Source organism: Marmota flaviventris, chromosome 9 (assembly GCF_047511675.1).
Source record: "Marmota flaviventris isolate mMarFla1 chromosome 9, mMarFla1.hap1, whole genome shotgun sequence".
NCBI classification, from domain to species: domain Eukaryota; kingdom Metazoa; phylum Chordata; class Mammalia; order Rodentia; family Sciuridae; genus Marmota; species Marmota flaviventris.
The window spans coordinates 101637839-101657375 of record NC_092506.1 but is presented as its reverse complement, the minus strand read 5'-3'; the positions used below and the strand labels follow the sequence as shown (position 1 = coordinate 101657375).

General features: G+C 43.2%; 1 protein-coding gene across 2 annotated transcripts in view; it reads left to right on the top strand.

The window, feature by feature from the left end:
• Sik3 (SIK family kinase 3) overlaps positions 1 to 19537 on the top strand; it is a 236237-nt gene that overhangs the window by 204408 nt on the left and 12292 nt on the right. For both annotated transcript variants that reach the window (XM_071616723.1, XM_027930526.2), the window contains 12 exons: positions 231 to 308; positions 418 to 527; positions 1878 to 2031; positions 2362 to 2517; positions 6207 to 6277; positions 8452 to 8595; positions 12393 to 12543; positions 13296 to 13421; positions 13697 to 13782; positions 14472 to 14581; positions 15677 to 16016; positions 16601 to 17490. In XM_071616723.1, coding sequence (XP_071472824.1) covers positions 231 to 308; positions 418 to 527; positions 1878 to 2031; positions 2362 to 2517; positions 6207 to 6277; positions 8452 to 8595; positions 12393 to 12543; positions 13296 to 13421; positions 13697 to 13782; positions 14472 to 14581; positions 15677 to 16016; positions 16601 to 17490 — 2416 coding nt within the window. The remainder of the gene's footprint in view (positions 1 to 230; positions 309 to 417; positions 528 to 1877; positions 2032 to 2361; positions 2518 to 6206; positions 6278 to 8451; positions 8596 to 12392; positions 12544 to 13295; positions 13422 to 13696; positions 13783 to 14471; positions 14582 to 15676; positions 16017 to 16600; positions 17491 to 19537) is intronic.

Below are 19537 nucleotides of genomic sequence, written 5' to 3'. Positions count from 1 at the left end.
ACAGAGAGGATGGATGGTAACAATGATTGCTTTCTTCTTTTCTTTCTTTCTTTTTTTTTTAAGAAATAGCCAATCACTGGGATACTGTCCTCTCTAAAGAATGCTTACTTATTGTGACTTCTAAGGGCAGAGGAACCAAAGACTTTAGCAGTCAGGACTACTTTGAAAAGCTATCATTATTTCCCTCTAATGTTTAAGGTATTCGTGTATACTTATGTACTACTTTACAGGCGGAGCAGGCAGGTACCGCTATGAACATCAGCGTTCCCCAGGTGCAGCTGATTAACCCAGAGAACCAAATTGTGGAGGCAAGTAGCATCCTCTGATAGTTGCCAATGAAACCACTTTCTTTCCCATATCTACATTTCCTTTCCTTCCTTCCTATTTCTAATTGGTTGTGTTTCCCTCCCGCCTCAGCCGGATGGGGCAGTGAACTTGGACAGCGATGAGGGTGAAGAGCCTTCCCCTGAAGCACTTGTCCGCTATTTGTCAATGAGGAGGCACACAGTGGGTGTGGCTGACCCACGGTGAGTGTCTGGGCAACAGCCCTGCCAAGCACCAGGGCAGAGGATTCCTACCTGGCTTTTTCATGGCACGTTTTTTCTACTTTATGCTCTCTCCCAGATGAGATCTAAATTAAGTGGCTAAGATAAGTTTTAACCCTTAACACATCCTGGTAGATCAACATGGATTTAATTTAAGAATTGTGAGGTATCCGTGGGGCTCTAGTGGGCTGTTAGCAATCATCATGCCAGTTAATCACAGTACTTTGGTGAGGAGTGTGATGGTACCTTTGCCCACAAAGATTGAGGTCTTTGAATCTAGGTTACACAGAAATACCTCTTAAAATTCATCTAAATTTGACAGCTTTTAGAAACATTTGCCACATGTTATAGTGCAAGACTCGTCTAGGAAGGGAGAACAAGTGATGTGATATATATCTGGACTGACTTATTTTTATATGTAAGTGAACAAGAATTCAGAAACACACCAATTTCTCAAAGTGTTTTCCCAAAGCTGTCTTTCCTAGTGTTCCCTGATGCCCTCACTCTGGGGAAAAGGACTGAAGGCCAGCCAGCTCACTCCATTTTTGTTCTCAAATTGAGAACTCTCAACATTAAAAATAGCCTACTTCTTTTATGAATATTTTCTTTGCTGAGTAGGAAAGAGAAGGTTGTAGCAAGAGTTCTGAGAGTTCAACTAGGGGCAAAGCTGGTTTTCTTATAAATATCTCTTTTCTCTGAGTGAATTTCCAAAACTCCCATGCCTGCTGATTTGCTTGCTTTATGTTTCTTGTTCTCGGCCGATGATCAAACAGGCAATAAGGGGAACATTCTGTCCCCACACAGTGTGTCAGCTTCAAAGGGGTGGAGTCCTGGGTCGCTGTTAGTGCAAAGGTCTCTTATTTTAAAGTCTGCTGTAGAACCTACTGTTGCAGCATGACAGCCCTGTACATCCAGTACTTATCTGTCCTGTCAGCACTGACAGGAGCAATTGCATTCTTTCCCTGGTGAATCAGTTGCTACTTCAGGCAACCATTGTCTTAGCAGTGGCTCATGTTCCCCAGAAACTTGCTGTTCACCTCCAAGCTTTTAAAACCTGACCTGGACTCGTGCCAGTGTTTCCTCTTGACTCAGAGCTGTTGGTTTTACTGAGTGGTCAATGAAAAATAGCGGTCCCCAATCCCAGGAAGTAAAATGTCAGAATCAAATTCACACATTAGGCTTCTGCTTTGCTTTGGACTCTTGGAATAGAAATTGAGGAGAAAAGTAAAAAATAAAATAAACTATTAAATAACAGTATCATCAATTTGGGGATTTAAGTACCTCTGAGAAAGAATGTTAACCACATTTCTCTGTCTTCCTGTTTTCTGTCAGCACGGAAGTTATGGAAGATCTGCAGAAGCTCCTTCCTGGCTTTCCTGGAGTCACTCCTCAGGCTCCATTCCTGCAGGTGGCCCCTAACATGAACTTCATGCACAATCTGTTGCCCATGCAAAATTTGCAACCAACTGGGCAGCTTGAGTATAAGGTACTTTTGGTGTGGGAGAGGTATTGCCCCAGGAAAATAAATGAACTCCTGAGAGACTTTGAGGATTTGAGGATTTCCTTGTAGAAAAGAATGATCTCCTTTGTAAAGCAATTTGGGTGAGAAAGGGAGGATTTCTGTAGTCTACATCATGATTAAAGAATCATGAATGTAATGCATTCCACTATTGTCATGTATGAAATAAATAAATAAATAAAAATAAAAAGAAGAGCAAAAAAGAACCCTGTAATTTAAGTGGACTGGAATTCTTCTGTTTTTGCCCCTCTTTCCCCCTATTTTACGAGTCAATCCTGCCCACTCTTCTCCTTGTAGGAGCAGTCTCTGTTACAGCCACCCACCCTACAGCTGCTGAATGGAATGGGCCCCCTTGGCCGGAGGGCATCAGATGGAGGAGCCAACATCCAACTGCATGCCCAGCAGCTGCTGAAGCGCCCACGGGGACCTTCCCCACTTGTCACCATGACACCAGTAAGTAGCAATACAGAACCCAGCTGATTTTGTCAGAGGCTTTTGATAAGAAGGTTGTGTGCCTGAGGTTGGGAACCCACGGCCCACCTAAATGTCTGAATTCCCTCTTTTCTCCAAAATTTTGATGCTCAGTATATTCCCATTTTCTTCAGTCTAGTAGACTTTTCCAGTATTTATTCTTGATAATTCACCAGATCATTTCATTTCTACTCAGAACCCTGCTCCTGGAAAGGCTCTTCCTCAACAGCTGCTTACAGGCACCCATGTTAAATATGGCCTTATTCCTGCAGCTTAGAGGCTTCTCACAGACAACTTTCCCCTGATGGACAGAAGGCAATTGAAATAAACAGCACTCTTTGGAATTAATTGCTTTTTAAAAAAAAAAAAAATTTAAATGGATCTTTTATTTATTTACATACAGTGCTGAGGATCGAACCCAGTGCCTCATACATGCCAGGCAAGTGCTTTACCACTGAGCCACAACTCCAGCCCAAATTAATTGCTTTTTTAGACAGGTTCCAAAATTGCCATCTCAACTTCCTTTTTTCTTTTGATCAGCATCATCTCAAATTTTGCTAGAACCTCGATTATTTTATTATTCAGCTTTGGCCTAGTCAATTGGTATCTCTCAATCACACTGGTTTTTGTCTGCGGGGGGTACTACTGGGGATTGAACTCAGGGCCTTACACATGCTAGGCAAGTGCTCTACCATTGAGCTACACCCCCAGCCCTCTTTGTAGTTGCCCAGGCTGGTCTCCAATTTCCAATCCTCCAGTCTCAGCCTCTAGAGTAACTGGGATCACAGGCATGTACCACTGTAACCAGCCACACTCTTTCTGTGACAACCACATTCAAAGATTTTTTTTTTCTCCTCTGAGTTCTCCTCTGAGTTCAGTTTATTTCTGGTTATTTTTCTCTCATAGGTCATTCATTCATTCATTTATTCATTTTCATCATACAATAAGATTGGGTACTAACTATATTCATAGTGCTTAAGTGACATTTTAGGGTAATGCTTCTCAAACTGTCTGTAGCTGGGGACTTTTTTGTACCAGGGATTGAACCCAGTGGTGCTTAACCACTGAGCAACATCCCCAGCCCTTTTTTGTATTTTATTTAGAGACAGGGTCTCATTGAGTTGCTTAGGACCTTGCTAAGTTGCTGAGTCTGGCTTTGAACTTGAGATCCTCCTGTTTCAGCCTCAGCCTCCCAAGCCACTGGGATTATAGGCATGTGCTACCACACCTAGCTCAATAATAATTGAACTTGATAATTCACCAGATCATTTCATTTCTACTCAGAACCTTTTTTTTTAATTCTTCAATCCATTGTCCACTGATATCTTTGTAAAATACAGTAAAAGTGAATCACTAGAAAAATGAAATTTTAAAAACATAACAAATACAGGGCTGATTTTTAAATTTAATTCAGTAGACAAAATTATACCATTAATTGTTATAAAGTCTCTAGCAACTTACTGTTTATACTTACTGTTTATATCTATACTTTCCTTATCATGGATTGGTAACAAAATACTTTATAGACTGGTATAAGTCCATTTACCAAACTTTCAGTTATCACTGCAGTCAAGAAAACAAAAGAATTATATATCATAGTTGTTGATGTAGTGAGTTTATGATATGGGAAAACAAGATGAACCTATGTGAAGTATCTGAACAATAGTAACAGACCATGTGTGAATAGGTGCCAAAGTGAATAACATGGATTATTAGAGGGCAGAGATATGCAGGGCAGGATCAATATTGGCTAGGAAGGGGTCAGGGACAGCTTTTTTGGGGTGGGATAACACTCTGTCCACTAGAACTGTTTCTGCCAAGGTCACTAACAAGCTCTTGTTGATAAATCCAGTGGGCATTTTTAATCTTTATCTTTTTGGATGTCCCAACTCCATTAGTCACTGTTGACCATTTTTTCCCTTGAACTATTTTCTTTTTTTGGCTTTTGTGCCAGCACACTCTTTGTTTTCCTCCTACCCCTCCTTTTCAGATTTCCTTTCTGCTTGTTCCTTGAAGTTGACAAAACCTCCAGAGTTTTATCTTAGACCCTGTTCCCATCTCACTTGACATACCCTCTGCATGATTTTGTTTACTCCCATAATTTCAGTTGCCATTTGATTCTCCACCCAGAACGCTCTTCTGAGTTCTAAACATCTGTGTGTATGATTGCCTGTGGATAGCTATAGTTCATTATCTCACAAGTACTTAAATTTTAGTGAGCATGTCCCCAAATGAACTTACCACGAATCTGTGAAACCTCTCCCTCCCCTTGCATGACAGTAAATGACACTGTCGTTCTCTTGGTTGGTTACACAGGCTAGGAACATGGATTTTCTCTTTAACTCTTTTCTTTCCCTTATTCCCTCTGTTAAATCAGTTGTCTAACGCCTGTGAATTAAAGATCTTCTCCTCCTGTTCGCCACCCTTTTCTTAATTCAGATCATTGTCACCCATTGCCTTGATTAACATGGTGGCCTCCTAACTGGCTTCCTTGCTTCCAGTCATCTCCTGCTCCCTGCCACCAGCCCTTTTTACCCTGCAACTAAAGAGAGCTAATTTTTCAAGTACAAATCTTATGACATCATGCTCCTGCTTAAGTTCTTTAGTGATTCACCACTGCCCTTCTCAAAATAAACTTCTTTGTGTAGTATTCAAGGTCATTGTTACTGGTGACAGTGTCCCTCCCCTGTCTCAGCTATAGTCCCTTCCTGCCTGATTGTTCACTTTGCCCTTACAGAATTATCATAAAGGATCTGGAAACCCTGGAAGCATTCAAATGATGGAATTTTTTCAACAAGTTTTTTGTTTTGTAATTATCTTCCATTTTTAAAAAATGCTCTTTTGTGGTAAATGAACATGAGTTTTGCTCTAGTGGCTAAGGCACGCAGCATTCCAGTCCTCAGGCAGATGGAGATAGGTCTACAGTCATGCGTTGTAGTGGTTTTCATTTCACTTGCATGTTTTGGTGGGTAACAGCTATTTTAGGGCATTGAATCACAACTACACAATTATATGTTATATACAAAAATGTTCTCTAAAAACATCATTATGCTTTTCTGGAGTTAAGACATCGAAACACTGGAAATGACGTTAATATGAAACAACAGGTCAGTTCCTAGACTTGCTAGGTAAATAGTTTTCTTCTCTGTTTTCAGGCTGTCTAACAGCTCAGGCTTTCTCTTTTCTCTCAGTCTAGAAGACTTTTCCTCTTTTCTTAGTTAGGTCCTGTATATCCTTTAGGTCTAAGGTTACCTCCTCCAGAAAGCCTTCCATGATTCTCAAGGACCCCCTTCTGTTGAGTGTGGAGAACTTGGTCATGTTTTTTAATTGTTTGTTTGTCTCTGTCTTCCACTAGACTGTAAAATGAGGTCAAGGACTCTTGTCTGTAAATCTCACGTTTTATTCCGTAATATAGTAGGCATTCAGCTATTTGTTGAATAAATGAATCAATGAATGAAGAGTAAGAGGAAGAAATCTGAATTGATATCACCTGAGCAAGGTAAAAATGGGAAAATGGTATATCAAAGTTCCATGTAACCCAGGTGTCCTAGAAGAGTATCATTAATGAGGAAGTTAACAGAAAATCTTGCTCCAAACCCGAGTACTAGAATATCTAGAAACATTAGAGAATAAGCTGACATCTTGAGCTTTTCCTTCCTGTCTCTCTTCAGGCAGTGCCAGCAGTAACCCCTGTGGACGAGGAGAGCTCAGATGGGGAGCCAGATCAGGAAGCTGTGCAGAGGTAATGTGACATCTGGCAGTGCTTGCAGAACGTCCTTGGGCAGGCTCCCCCTGCAACCAACGAAAGGTCACCTCTGCCCAAGGAGGTGGTACAGTGCAGCTTCAACATTTGTGTGGTCTCTTTGCTCAAGCCAGATGGCATGTTCCTCCCCACATGGAAGTAACAGAAGACTACCCAGAAAATTTCATTTCTGTAAGCACCATTGGAAGTCCCCTAAGTGACAGCAATAACCATAAGAACTTTTTCTCTCCTCCCTCCCTCCTTCCTTGTCCCCTGCCTTCATATTTGCAACTCTGATAGTATTCACAAGGCACAAAGCCTGCTCCTACCTGCCAAGAACTGTTTACTGAAAAGGAATTGGAGATTTGGGATGACAGTGATCCTAGCTAGTCTGGCCATGGACCTCTGGCATGGACTCTTCCTTTCCAGGAGAATGAATGAATACCTCTTGTACTGTTTGCTGTGTGTTTCTTCCACTCCCTTGTACCAACAAAGAGATATTGAAAAAAAAATATGGGATTCGGGCCAGGGACAGATGCAAATATCCATTGTTTGCAGAACCTTGTTGAGAGATGTCTAATTCACAGAGACGGCAGTGACCATCAGGCATGCTGTACTGTTCATTTGACCTCAGTCCCATTAGCCCGGGTCCTCAGCTCCATGCATGTCCCCTGGTGGGAGTTGTCTTTCTTATTTTCCGGGGAGGGGTTTCACCAGAATCCAGCATGTATTTTCCCAGAAATCCAGGTGTTCTTCAAGATTATATGTTTTCCCTTGAGGAAAGTTGAAATAAAATGGTTTTCGTGGGCTCTTGGGGAAACTTCGGGTGTCTTTATCAAATGGATATTAAATCACTGATGGCTTACTCTTTAGCAAGTTTACATACTGCTAATTATAGTCTGTTAACTGACTTTAGTTGAAATGGGCAAGGTAGATAAGAATGAAACAAGACCGGTTTTTCAGAACCTGATGGTTGCTGGCCAGGACTCTCTTCCCACTACCAGGAGCTCCATATGAGAGCTGCTGTTCAAAATGAAGCTGGTCCCATGTGGAAAGAAAACCATATTGAACTGAGTTGTTAGGTGGGCCAGCTTCTTCTGCAGTTTAATCAATAGAAGGAAAAATGTGATGACTTTTTCCCCTTGATGCTGTTATTTCTGTAGTTTGCTGATAACGGGGTATGTAAGGTTGCAGACGAGCCCTGCTGGTGTCATGAAGAGATGAGGAATGAAGAGGTTCACTGCCTTCCCATCTTAAAAGGGACAGCAATATTTTATTTTAGCTTCTTTGTTCTTGGACTTTACTTCTTCAGCCCCACCTTCTTCCTTTAGACTAGCATTTTAAGGATTAATTTCCATTGGCTTTGATAGAATGGAAAGGAATAGAACTTCTCTTTTTCGTACCCAAGAAGAACTGCAGTGGTGTGGAAGCCATCCACCAGACAGAGGGGACTGGTATCTTGTGGGTGGTGCTGCCAAAGCGTGCGTCTAGAAAGTCTTCAGAGAAAAAGTCATCAGCTTGTAATTCTTGAGCTTTTGAAACCCTTTGGATTTCCTGCCTTGCCTTTCCTCTCCCCTTAAAAACAATTCTAAACACTCCACATGGCTTCATTACTTCATCTTCTTCAGAATATGGGTCCAGTTTTTCTTCTCCAATGATTAAACCCAGATCATGAGGGAAGAGGTAGTTCTGAAATTCATCCCTAAATAGAAGAGTCTGTTTTCTATGAACTCTAGGAAGAACATCCTCAAAACCTGGGGTCTGTAGGACCAAGAAACATATCCTCCTTGGCTCATCTCTAAGAAGAGGCCTTAGGGCTCATTTTCTCTGACTTGTATTTCAGAAATTTGGAGGGAAAAGAGGAATGAAATTAACATGTAGAAAATAAATTCTTCTATTGAATGGAATTAAATAAGGAAAGTTGATCTTCCTATCTTTGCAAGCTAGATCTGCTTTCTCGCTTCTCTTCACTGAGTACTCTTAAGTTCAAACTTCAATATTAAGCCAACTTTTGTTGGCCAGTTAGTCATCGACTCAGGAGTCTGTTTTTTGTGGAGCACCTTTTGAGCTCTGGCACTATTTCCCTGAGTGCTTTGGATTAACTTCTATGCTTCTGATGGAGGAGTATTCCTGTCTGTCTTTTTTACTATGAAATGTGCTCCTGCTTGTTGCAGGTACTTGGCAAATAGGTCCAAAAGACATACACTGGCCATGACCAACCCTACAGCTGAGATCCCACCGGACCTACAACGGCAGCTAGGACAGCAGCCTTTCCGTTCCCGGGTCTGGCCTCCTCACCTGGTACCTGATCAGCATCGGTGAGTAGCCACATGACAGTGTGAGCTCCTTGAGGTTCGTGGACAGGCCCCTTCTGACTAGTCTCCCATTGATGGTGACTATCTTTAAGTAGAAGCCATCTGTCATCCTGAACTCACATCTTCTCAGCTCCTTGCACTAAGTATTGCACAGGGCAAAGGTTCTCTACTGGGCCTTGAAGCAATGCTAGATTCTTCTTTCCAATTATCTTGCAGACCTTTTTATTGTCTGCAGCTGATTCCCATGACTCTAGATATTGACTCATAGATAAATTGAATTTGAGACCTTCAAGGAAGTGAAGCCCTCAGAAGGTCAACTGGAAATAAAAGGATTTATAGTAATATTTATAGTAATTCAGTAAACTTGATCTTTAATAATTTATCACCTTCAAAAGAGTAAGCACTTCATATCATGTTACCATTGAACAACAGGCTGGATATGGAGGAAGATACATCCCTTGTGCATGGTAGAGCAGGGAGGCAGCATCCTTTTGAGTGATGTGCTTGAGAAGTCATTCTTTGAGTGTTCGGATAGCAAAATCTTTTGCTAACTCTCTGTTAACATTTAGAATTCATTCTCTTGAAGAAATAAAAATGAGTTTAACTTTCCTGACTAGGAAAACTTCATCAAACCCAAGTGAGCTTGAAAACAAAGGAGATGATACTTTGGTAGAGTAAGAAGATGATGATTGTCTTCTGTGAATACCTTGATGACAAAAAATCTTAGCCACTCCATTTCTGAAGCTGTCCACATGCTGATAGGCCGCACTTTCAAAGTTACCATCAATTGCTCAAGCATATTTTATTCGAGTCTTTTCAGGGGGACAGTGAAAAGCAATCTTAATTGGGAAGGTTGAGTAGTTGATACAGTCTAAGGAGATCCACTTTATGGCATGTTTTTATGAAATCTTGCAACCAGTGCACACTGCAAGCAGGATGCAGTGTATTTATGTACTAGTTACCCGTTTTGACATCATGTAATCAGCAGAGACAGGTGAACTCTGAGCAGACTGGGACTTAATTAGTGCCACGTTGGAACTCTGGAAGAAGAAAGATAAGCTTTTATAAATAAGCTGTGAATAATTGAGCAAAAGTAGCTGTTAGGAGTAACAAGAATGAAGATTCTCAACTAAAACTCTCATGACACAGATAGTCTTTTTCAAATGAAAATCTCTCAGGACCTGTGTGGCTGGCACACATTGAAGCACACTTCGAGGGATTTTGGCCTCCACCGCTGCACCCCCACCCCCACCCCCACCCTCCGCCGTAAATTTCCTTTTTGTAACTCTGGGTTCTAACCTTGTGCCCAACAGATGCTTTATGACTTCTCCTCATCTCCATCTTTCCTGCCCTTCCAGTCTGACACTGCATTGTTCAGCCCTCGTGGGGGTCTTTTATGTTTAGCTTATGTCCTTTGAGGATCTTTGTTTAATTCTAGGTGTCCCTTGGGAGTTACTTTTCCAGGGAAACATGAGGATCAGCACATTTCCATGTCAGCCTTTGTCACAGACCTTATATTCTGCTTACACTTGTTACTAAAGGGAGACAACATTGGCCCTCAGCTCTGTTTATGTGATATCCACCCTGCCTACAATCATTGTCAAGGCCTTGCCTGCTAGAAATCTGTCTGCTGTCTGTTTTTATGTGAACACTCTTGATAAAGTGTTTCAAGGTTTCTGTGGCCAAAGGCAGTTTGAATTGGAAACAAATGAATGCTTTATGAGTGACAGATTGTGTAAGGTGGGGCATTTGTTTAAACTCAGCATGTCTTTGTGGGGTGACTGTACAAATATGTAACACAAAGAGATTCAAGTTAGTCTTCAAGGGAAAAGAGAAACTTTCCAAGTCCATAACCACTGAAAATGGATCATCTAGATAGGTTATTGAATTTCTTTCTTTCTTTTTCTGGAGAAAATGATAAAAGAACAGTATGTGTATTTGTTCTTCTGAGGTATAAGAGTGAAGTCCAACATGGGACAGAAGAGGGGTCTGTTCAGACTTTCCATTCCTAGAAGTATGTAATTTAAATTTTTAAAAAAATTCTAAGGTGTGAAAAAAAAATTAACACAAGATGGAATCTATCCAGGTGGGGAACTAATTCTGTTTGAAGAGTTTAATGGGAGAGTATAATGTGAGGCTGTCTTGAGTTTGAATGTGATTGCTAATAAAAATAAAATCAAGCACAAGTGTTACCATCAGTGCTTCTAAAATGAACAACTCCATCAGAACTGTTCCTCTGAAGTTACTGTGCCCGACTGACCTTGGGATCAGTCTCTTCTCAACCTGAGCTTCTGAAAAAATCATGAAATACCTGAACCTGGGATGTTATTGCTCTGATGACAGAGAATGGTTTTTGTGTAGAAACATTGTATTCACTGCTTGAAGAACACAGCTTTCTGAATGAATCAGAAATGTGTCTGTTATTCAAAAATATTGACAGCATAGGAGTTGAATTTGAGGAGGAAAATAACACTTGCTTTCTCTCAAAAAAATCTGAAGTAAAGACAGAAAAGAGAAGTTTTTAGAACGTGCTCCTGAAATCAGCTTTCATGATCGCTGTTTCTGGAGTGTGTTCCCTCACATCATTCATCATCCCCAGTTCATTTGTCATTTATGTTACTGAAACAAATATGTGTGTGTATTCATTTCATTAGCTCAGCTCTGTCAAGCTTCAGGTAGTCTGAAACAGAAGTCATCATTAGTAGAGGAGGGTAAGGGACTTTGCCTGCTGCCAGAATTCTCTTGACATCTTGCACAGCCTTCATTTCCCCAGTCCCTCCCTGTCTGCATTGTATTTGAACTCACTTGTTAGCCTGCTTCCTTAGCTGTGGTTCTGCTTCAGTCCAAATTGAATAACTGGCAAGGTGATCCATCATTTCACTCATAGTTCAGTGTAATGTCATCTCTATCCTGGCTATGAAACCCTGACCCTTTCCATCAGCTGTTGGAATGCTGCCTTGGCAGTCTTATATCTGCTTACCTCAACCCATAAACATCTCTTTCTGATTAGGTAACAAGTATAGGTGTTAGCTTCTAACCCTGATGCATTCTTTTATCAGTTGCTTGTTCATTCTTTCTGTAAAACACTGACTGTTCTGGTTGAGCACAGGCTCTTTGAAGGTAATGCATATGATTCCTCTATCAGGAAGGAGGGGTGGGTGCTGCTGCTCTGAGAAGTTAGCGTTCACAGTAGGTAACCGCGTGTGTGTTCACCAGGTACATGCAGGATCTTGAGGCCCACATTCCTTAAGAATGTGCTGTGTCCGTCCCAGGTTCAGAAGTCCCCGTTTTTCTCCACCCCAACCTTCACCCTCCCTTTCTAGTATAGAACTTTTGAGTTCCAGGCCAGACCTTTGACCACAAGCTGACTGTAGTTTCTCTCTGGTCATACAAAGGTTATTGCATAGGGAAAACTGTGGGTCAAATGGTGAATTTTAGTCTCTGAAGGCATCAGATAAATTTTAAAAGCTCCTGTACAGCCGGCCCTGGGGGATCCTGAGGAGCTTTTCTCTCTGGTCTAGTGTATTTATAAAAACTGAATTTACTTGCTCCCAGAACCTCAGGCCTAGAAAACTGGCCAACTAAAGGTAAGTGGAAATGGAAAATATATCCCTGGAGTCCTCTGAAGGGAAGCAGGCTAGGACAGCAAGCGTCTTCTGGACATGGCATGGAACAGGCCTAATACACAGGGCTACACATGCAGCCAGCCATCTTTGTGTTCGTCTGGAACAGCAGTCCCTGTGTGATTTGGTCAAAACCCCTGAGTCCTAGCCCCTAACCTTCTCTTCCCATGTATTCAGCTCCACCTACAAGGACTCCAACACCCTGCACCTCCCCACGGAGCGTTTCTCCCCTGTGCGCCGGTTCTCAGATGGGGCTGCAAGCATCCAGGCCTTCAAAGCTCACCTGGAAAAAATGGGCAACAACAGCAGCATCAAACAGTTGCAGCAGGTAATGGAGAGATGGCAGGCATCTCTGGAGAAGCATGGGTAACAGAGACCAGTATTGCAGGAGCTCTGGGGTGGTCAACTTTCTACCCCTATTCATGCCAGCAACACTGCAGTTTTATAGGCTAAAAAAAAACTAGAGCTTTCTAACACTCTTTCCTTACTTCTTGTTATGTACAGCTCTCCCCAGGATCAAACTTGCTTCCCCTGTGAGGGGACTAAATTTTTCTACTGTCTTTATAGTTTACTGGAAAGGAATTTCTGGGCTTGGGTTTCAGGGGGAAACTCCAGGGAAGGTACTTCTAAGCAACCCTGGTATTCTCCTCTTGATACAGGGTGCTGGGTCTTACTGGATCCTGTTTCACCTGGCACACTCTCCAGTTGGTATGGAATGGTGCTCCCAGAGGCAGGAAATGTAGCTCTAGGCTTCTGTGAAGGGCCAGTTTCCTTTCTGCCTTCCTGATGACCTTGCTTTGAATGGCAGGTGCCTTGTACGCAGATTTCACATTGGACACTTTCTCTCATATGCGGGCCTTGGTGTATCCTTGATGTTTCCCATTTGTTCATACAGAACAGAATGTGAAGATATTTAGTACACAGATACCTGTATAAATGGGTCAATTGTTCATCAAGGACACTGTTCTTCTCCTGTGGCTCTTTCTGCCTCTGAGACCTTGGGCAGATCTGCATCCGCTGAAATCACTGCATGGGGTGGGCCTGGCTGCATCCCATCTGTATTAACTGCTTTCCCTTCAGGAGTGTGAGCAGCTGCAGAAGATGTACGGGGGGCAGATTGATGAAAGAACCCTGGAGAAGACCCAGCAGCAGCATATGCTATACCAGCAGGAGCAGCACCATCAAATTCTCCAGCAGCAAATTCAAGTAGGCCCTCACTCTTTGCTTTCTCCAACTTGTTTGGAGTTTGCCTTCAGGCTGATTTGCCTGTGCATTTTGGAGGAGCACACTCAGGGCAAAGTGGCATTGAGTTATGTTAATGGTTGACATGTTTGAGTAAAGGTAACAGATCTTTTGATGAACAACAAAAGCATAAATCTGAATCACAGATAGTTCTCTCTGTTTCTTCCCTTCCTGAGAATAGCTCTGATTACTGTTCATGCTCACAATTATTATTTTCCTTTCCCCCATGTATGTTTTAGGACTCTATCTGTCCTCCTCAGCCTTCCCCACCTCTTCAGGCTGCATGTGAAAATCAACCAGCCCTCCTCACCCACCAGCTCCAGAGGTAACAAATCACTTTATGTTATGCCTAAACCACTGGCTCTATAGCAGGCATCCTAGGCCTGACTCGTGGGAGATATTGACCAACTTTAGTGTTCATTTTGGAAACATCTGCTTAAAAAGCAGAGAAACCAGTTTAAAGGTCAGGAGTCTCCCTGAAATCTGCCACTTCCTTTTCTTAGCCCCCTGAATAGAATAGTCTGTCACCTTCTACAAGAAGACAGGCACAGTGAACTTCACCTCCTATGGCGGGGAAGACTGGTAAAATAAGATGTGTATAGGGTTTGGGGGGTGGGTTTTTTTTTTTTTTTTTTGGTACTGGGGATTGAAGTCAGGAACACTCAACCATTGAGCCATATCCCCAGCCCTATTTTGTATTTTATTTAGAGTCAGATTCTCACAGAGTTGCTTAGTACCTTGCCATTGCTGAGGCTGGCTTTGAACTCATAATCCTTCTACCTCAGCCTCCCAGGCCACTGGGATTATAGGCGAGCATCACTGCACCTATCTTTGCGGGTGCGTGTAGGTTTTTAAATGATGGTGGTAGGTGGTTCATGTGAGGTTTTCTACCATGGTAAGCTTATCAAAACTTTTTTTAAAAAAAAATGGATTCTACTTGTGTTTGACTGAAACTTAACTCAAGATTATTCTGTCACCTCAGGAAGTTTATTTATCCATTTTGTCATTTTTAAGGTTAAGGATTCAGCCTTCAAGTCCACCCCCCAACCACCCCAACAACCATCTCTTCAGACAACCGAGTAATAGCCCTCCCCCCATGAACAATGCCATGATCCAGTCTCACGGTGAGTGGAGAGGCCCAGGCTGAACCATCAGATGCCACGTGGGGGAAAATGTCTTAGTCCTTGTGGTTGGTTGGTTTTATTTTGCCATCTTCCTCTTGAGTGTCATGAACCATTTGAAAGGCAGAATAACATAATATTTTAGAGTATGGGCTCTAGACCCAGCTTGTCTTGATTTAATCCTGGTTCCACCAGTTTCTTGATTGTGAAATCTTTGATAAATTCTCTAACCTCTATGTACCTCAGCTTTCTCAATAATAATATTAACAATAACAATAATAGTATTTAATGAATAAATATGTGTAAAGCACTGCAAGTCTCTGACATAAACAGTTTTCAGTAAACGTTAGCTATTATTAACATATTTACTAAAACCCTCTCTGGCCGTACCAAAGAGAAAACTGCACCAGAAGCTTTCTGCTGTTACCTCCATTTGGTTATCCATGGTGCATTTGGGAGCCTGTCTTATTTAGGTGGAAGTGACTTAAGAGGCCTCTGGTTAGTGGAGTTTTCAGCAATCACCACATGATGTAGACTTGCTAAGTGGTAATATGCACTTTAACCAGATCCCCAGTCCATGTATACATTCAAGTTTGAGAAGAAGCACTGTTTAGATTTGAATTATTCAATGTATAGTTTACAGACCAGCTTTTAGGGGAACTTGTTGAAAGTAGAAATTCTGGGGGACCTACCTTAACCTACTGAATCCAAGTTCTGTGGTTAGGACCTGGGAATCCTTTTTTTTTTTTTTTTTTGGTACTAGGGATTGAACCTTTAACACTGAGCTACATCTCTGGCACATTTTATTTTTTATTTTAAGAGAGGGTCTCACTAAATTGCTTAGGCCTGTGCTAAGTTGCCAAGGCTGGCCTCAAACTTGCAATCCTCCTGCCTCAGCCTCCTGAGTCACTGGGATTACAAGTGTGGCTACCATGTTTGGCTGTTTTTTTCACAAGTTCTCTAGACTTATGTGTACTGAATTTTGAGAAGACTGTTCTAGATGCTATCTGATGTGAGTCTCCTCATTGGCTCCATTATTTCCAGCAGGCAGGTAGCCTGGGCATTTGGTCAGTCACTGTGAGGTCCCTTTCTCTCCAGGTGCTGCCTCTGCCTCCCAGTTCCAAGGCTTACCCTCACGAAGTGCAGTCTTCCAGCCCCAGCCCGAGAACTGTTCCCCTCCTCCTAATGTGGCACTAACCTGCTTGGGCATGCAGCAGCCTACCCAGTCACAGCAGGTGACCATCCAAGTACAAGAGCCAGTTGATATGCTCAGCAGCATGCCAGGGACAGCTGCAGCCTCCGCCGGGCGGGGCATCTCTATCAGCCCCAGTGCCAGTCAGATTCAGATGCAGCACCGTACCAACCTGATGGCTACCTTCAGCTACGGGCACCGACCCTTGTCCAAGCAGCTGAGTGCTGACAGTGCAGAGGCCCACAGGTAAGACTGCCTGATGTCACCCAGCCCTCTATCCAGGTCACCTAGGTGGGAGGGGCGAGAGAGAACGAGGGAAGTACAGAAGGTCTGGCTAGGCTGTGTTTCACCCTTTCTAAAACCAGAGTGGTGGATTTGGAATGAACTTGTAAATTACTTATGGACCTAGGTTTAAAATGCTAATGAGGCAGAGGAGGAAAATGGCAAAGCTCCTTTACTAATTGTAGAAAAGGCCATTAGAGGAGTATGTTAAAATACCAGTTTCCTTGGTCCATTCTTCTAGGAGTCTCAACTCTCTCAATCACTCCTCTAAGAGATTGCTGCCTCTTAATATCTCAAATAACATTTTAAGATAGGCCAGGTTGCTGCCTTCAAATGATGCTCAAAGTGCCTGCCATGACACTTGGAAGACTTGGATAAGCAAATAAGGGGACCAATAGGGATGGTGCAAACATTCCCCTCCTCTGGTTGCACCATCATTCTCTGTACCTGGGTGCCCCCTGCTGAGGAAAGGTAGTGGCTGTTCCCCAAGGGAGTCTAGCGCAGTCATCACACAAATACCTGGTACTCACTCCCTTTTGTGTCTGCAGCTTGAACGTGAATCGGTTCTCCCCTGCTAACTACGACCAGGCGCAGTTACACCCCCACCTGTTTTCGGACCAGTCCCGGGGTTCCCCCAGCAGCTACAGCCCTTCAACAGGAGTGGGATTCCCTCCAACCCAAGCCCTGAAGGTCCCTCCACTTGACCAGTTCCCCACCTTCCCTCCCAGTGCACACCAGCAGGCACCACACTATACCACATCAGCACTACAGCAGGCCCTGCTGTCCCCCACGCCGCCAGACTACACCAGACATCAGCAGGTACCCCACATCCTTCAAGGACTGCTCTCTCCCCGGCATTCGCTCACCGGCCACTCGGACATTCGGCTGCCCCCAGCAGAGTTTGCGCAGCTCATTAAAAGGCGACAGCAGCAGCAGCAACAGCAACAGCAACAGCAGCAGCAAGAGTACCAAGAATTGTTCAGGCACATGAACCAAGGGGATGCTGGGAGCATGGCTCCCAACCTCGGGGGACAGAGTATGACAGAGTGCCAGGCTTTATCTTATCAAAATGCTGACTCGTATCACCACCACCACAACAGCCCCCAGCATCTTCTACAAATTAGGGCACAAGAATGTATCTCCCAGGTGTCCTCACCCACCCCGACCCACGGGTATGCTCATCAGCCAGCAATAATGCATTCAGAGAGCATGGAAGAGGACTGCTCATGTGAGGGGGCCAAGGAGGGCTTTCTGGACAGCAGGAATTCAAATACATTGACCAAAGGTTGCCACGACAGCCCCCTGCTCTTGAGTACCGGTGGACCTGGGGACCCTGAATCTTTGCTAGGAACTGTGAGTCATGCCCAGGAATTGGGAATACATCCCTATGGACATCAGCCGACTGCTGCATTCAGTAGAAATAAGGTGCCCAGCCGAGGTAAGAGTCCCCTCAAAGTAAAAGTCCTGGGCCAGTCTGCCCTAATTCAGGTGACCCAGTAATGTTAGCTGGTACTTTGTGTTTCTAAAAAAAAATCCTGAGAAGACCTTCAGGACCACATGGGGGAGAAGCACATAGAAAGTGGGTATTAGTGGATAAAGAGTTTGTTTTCTAGACAACACAATATAGTTAACACCAGGTGCAGTCATTAAGCTATTCCCCCTATTCATACCATAGATGGAATCCAAAGTTCCCATCATCAAAATAGCTCTGCAATAGAAAAAAGGCAACTCACACTAAGGAAACTTAGTGTAAATAGTGTTGAATTTAGAGTCAAAGCACCTATATTGGATCTTACCTCCATTGTGAATATAATAGCCATATCATTTTAACCATTTGATTCTCATTTTCCTCCTCTGAAAAAAGAGCAAGAGGATTTTTTAAAAAATGGTTCTTTGCAGAGTTTTATGAAGATTGAAACACGTTTGTGTTTATACATAATCTTATCATAGAAAAGAGAAAGAGGAATACTTGATAATCTGAAATGTGTGATAAAATGTGTAAGTGTGAGGTTTTATTATTACTTGAGGTGCTTCATTCTGGGCTGAATGGCACTATTACAGCTGTACTTCAGGAGGACTAGGCTGCTGGGAGCTGTCATGGCAGGTCATATGTGCAGCGGTGGGCAGACCCAGGATGGTTCAGGGTTGGGAGGGAACAACAGGAGAAACATCATACCTGTCAGATGGAAGAAAGGATTTGATTTTTCTGGGCTCCTATTATGAGGTAGAACCAAGATTAGGATAAAGGTTGCAGCAAATTTCAACTCCCTATAGAAGACCTTTAGAAGAACTTTATGGAATAGGCTGCCTCTGCAGCCTGATAGCTTCCTGCTGGGAGTGTTCAGCAGAGGTGAGATGACCAGAGCAGGGATGCTGTGGAAGATTCCTGTGTACGTAAAAGCTTCCAGCAGATTAGCATACACTAGCTCCCATAAAAGGAGTGTTCCTGATGATTCTAGTGTACTTTTCATATGCTTTTATATGTACTGTTCACATATAAATTCATTTCATCCTTGCAATCACCTGTCATCTCCATTTTACTAGTGAGACAACTGAGGCAAAGAGTGAGTCACTTGCCTGCAAGGTCAAGAGCTAGCAAGTGGCAGCTGAACCTAAGAGCTACTTCATTTACTCTATCATATGCTTACTGAGCATGCTCAGAGTGTTCAAGGCACTGGGGAAGGGGCAAAGCTAAAGCAAATAGTGCTTCAGCCTCCATCTCTCCCCCAGCCCTGGATTGCCATGTATGTGAATACTTATGAAGTGTATTCTTCAAAATTTATTTTCTCAGTGGTGGTGCTTGCCTAAAATCCCCACGACTTGGGAGGCAAGGAGCAAGTTCGAGGCTAGCCTAGGCAGTTGCAAGTTCCGGTCACTATAAAAATTAAAAAAGGGCTAGGGATGCGGCTCAGTGGTAGAGTGCCCCTGGGTTCACCTGGGTTCAATCCCCAGTACCACACACACATATTTTAATATCTCTGAGTTCTCATCACTTTGCCTTCTGTGTGATTCCCTTGTCCCGAAAGGCTATTAGATTCACTATCCTCCCCTGATTGTCAGAGGAACCCCCTTTGGCAGGCTGTTTAATGCTAGTGCAGCAGACGTACATGGCATTAGGATTGGATCTTGAGGAATGAAGAGGAAACTGCAGCCTTCACTCCTGCATTGCTTACCAGTACCTTGCAGAGAACATTTGGGTTTTTGGGGAGAACATTTTGTCATTTGGGTTTAGGGGAGAAGCCTGAGGAAAGGACAGTGGTGAGAGTGTTTCAGGGAAGTGTCCTGACCAGCAGGCAGGCTGGGTTAGTTGGGAGTATAGTAAACGAGGAACTCATGGAAGCTAAGGGAGAGGATTTCTAAAATGCAGGGTCCAGCTACAACATGCCACCAAAATTGTGGAGCACTGCTCAGCTCTCCCAGCAGCTTTAGAGAACTTGCAGGCCTGTCATCAGGTCCTTGTCAGATCCCTTTTTTCAAGTCTGAGG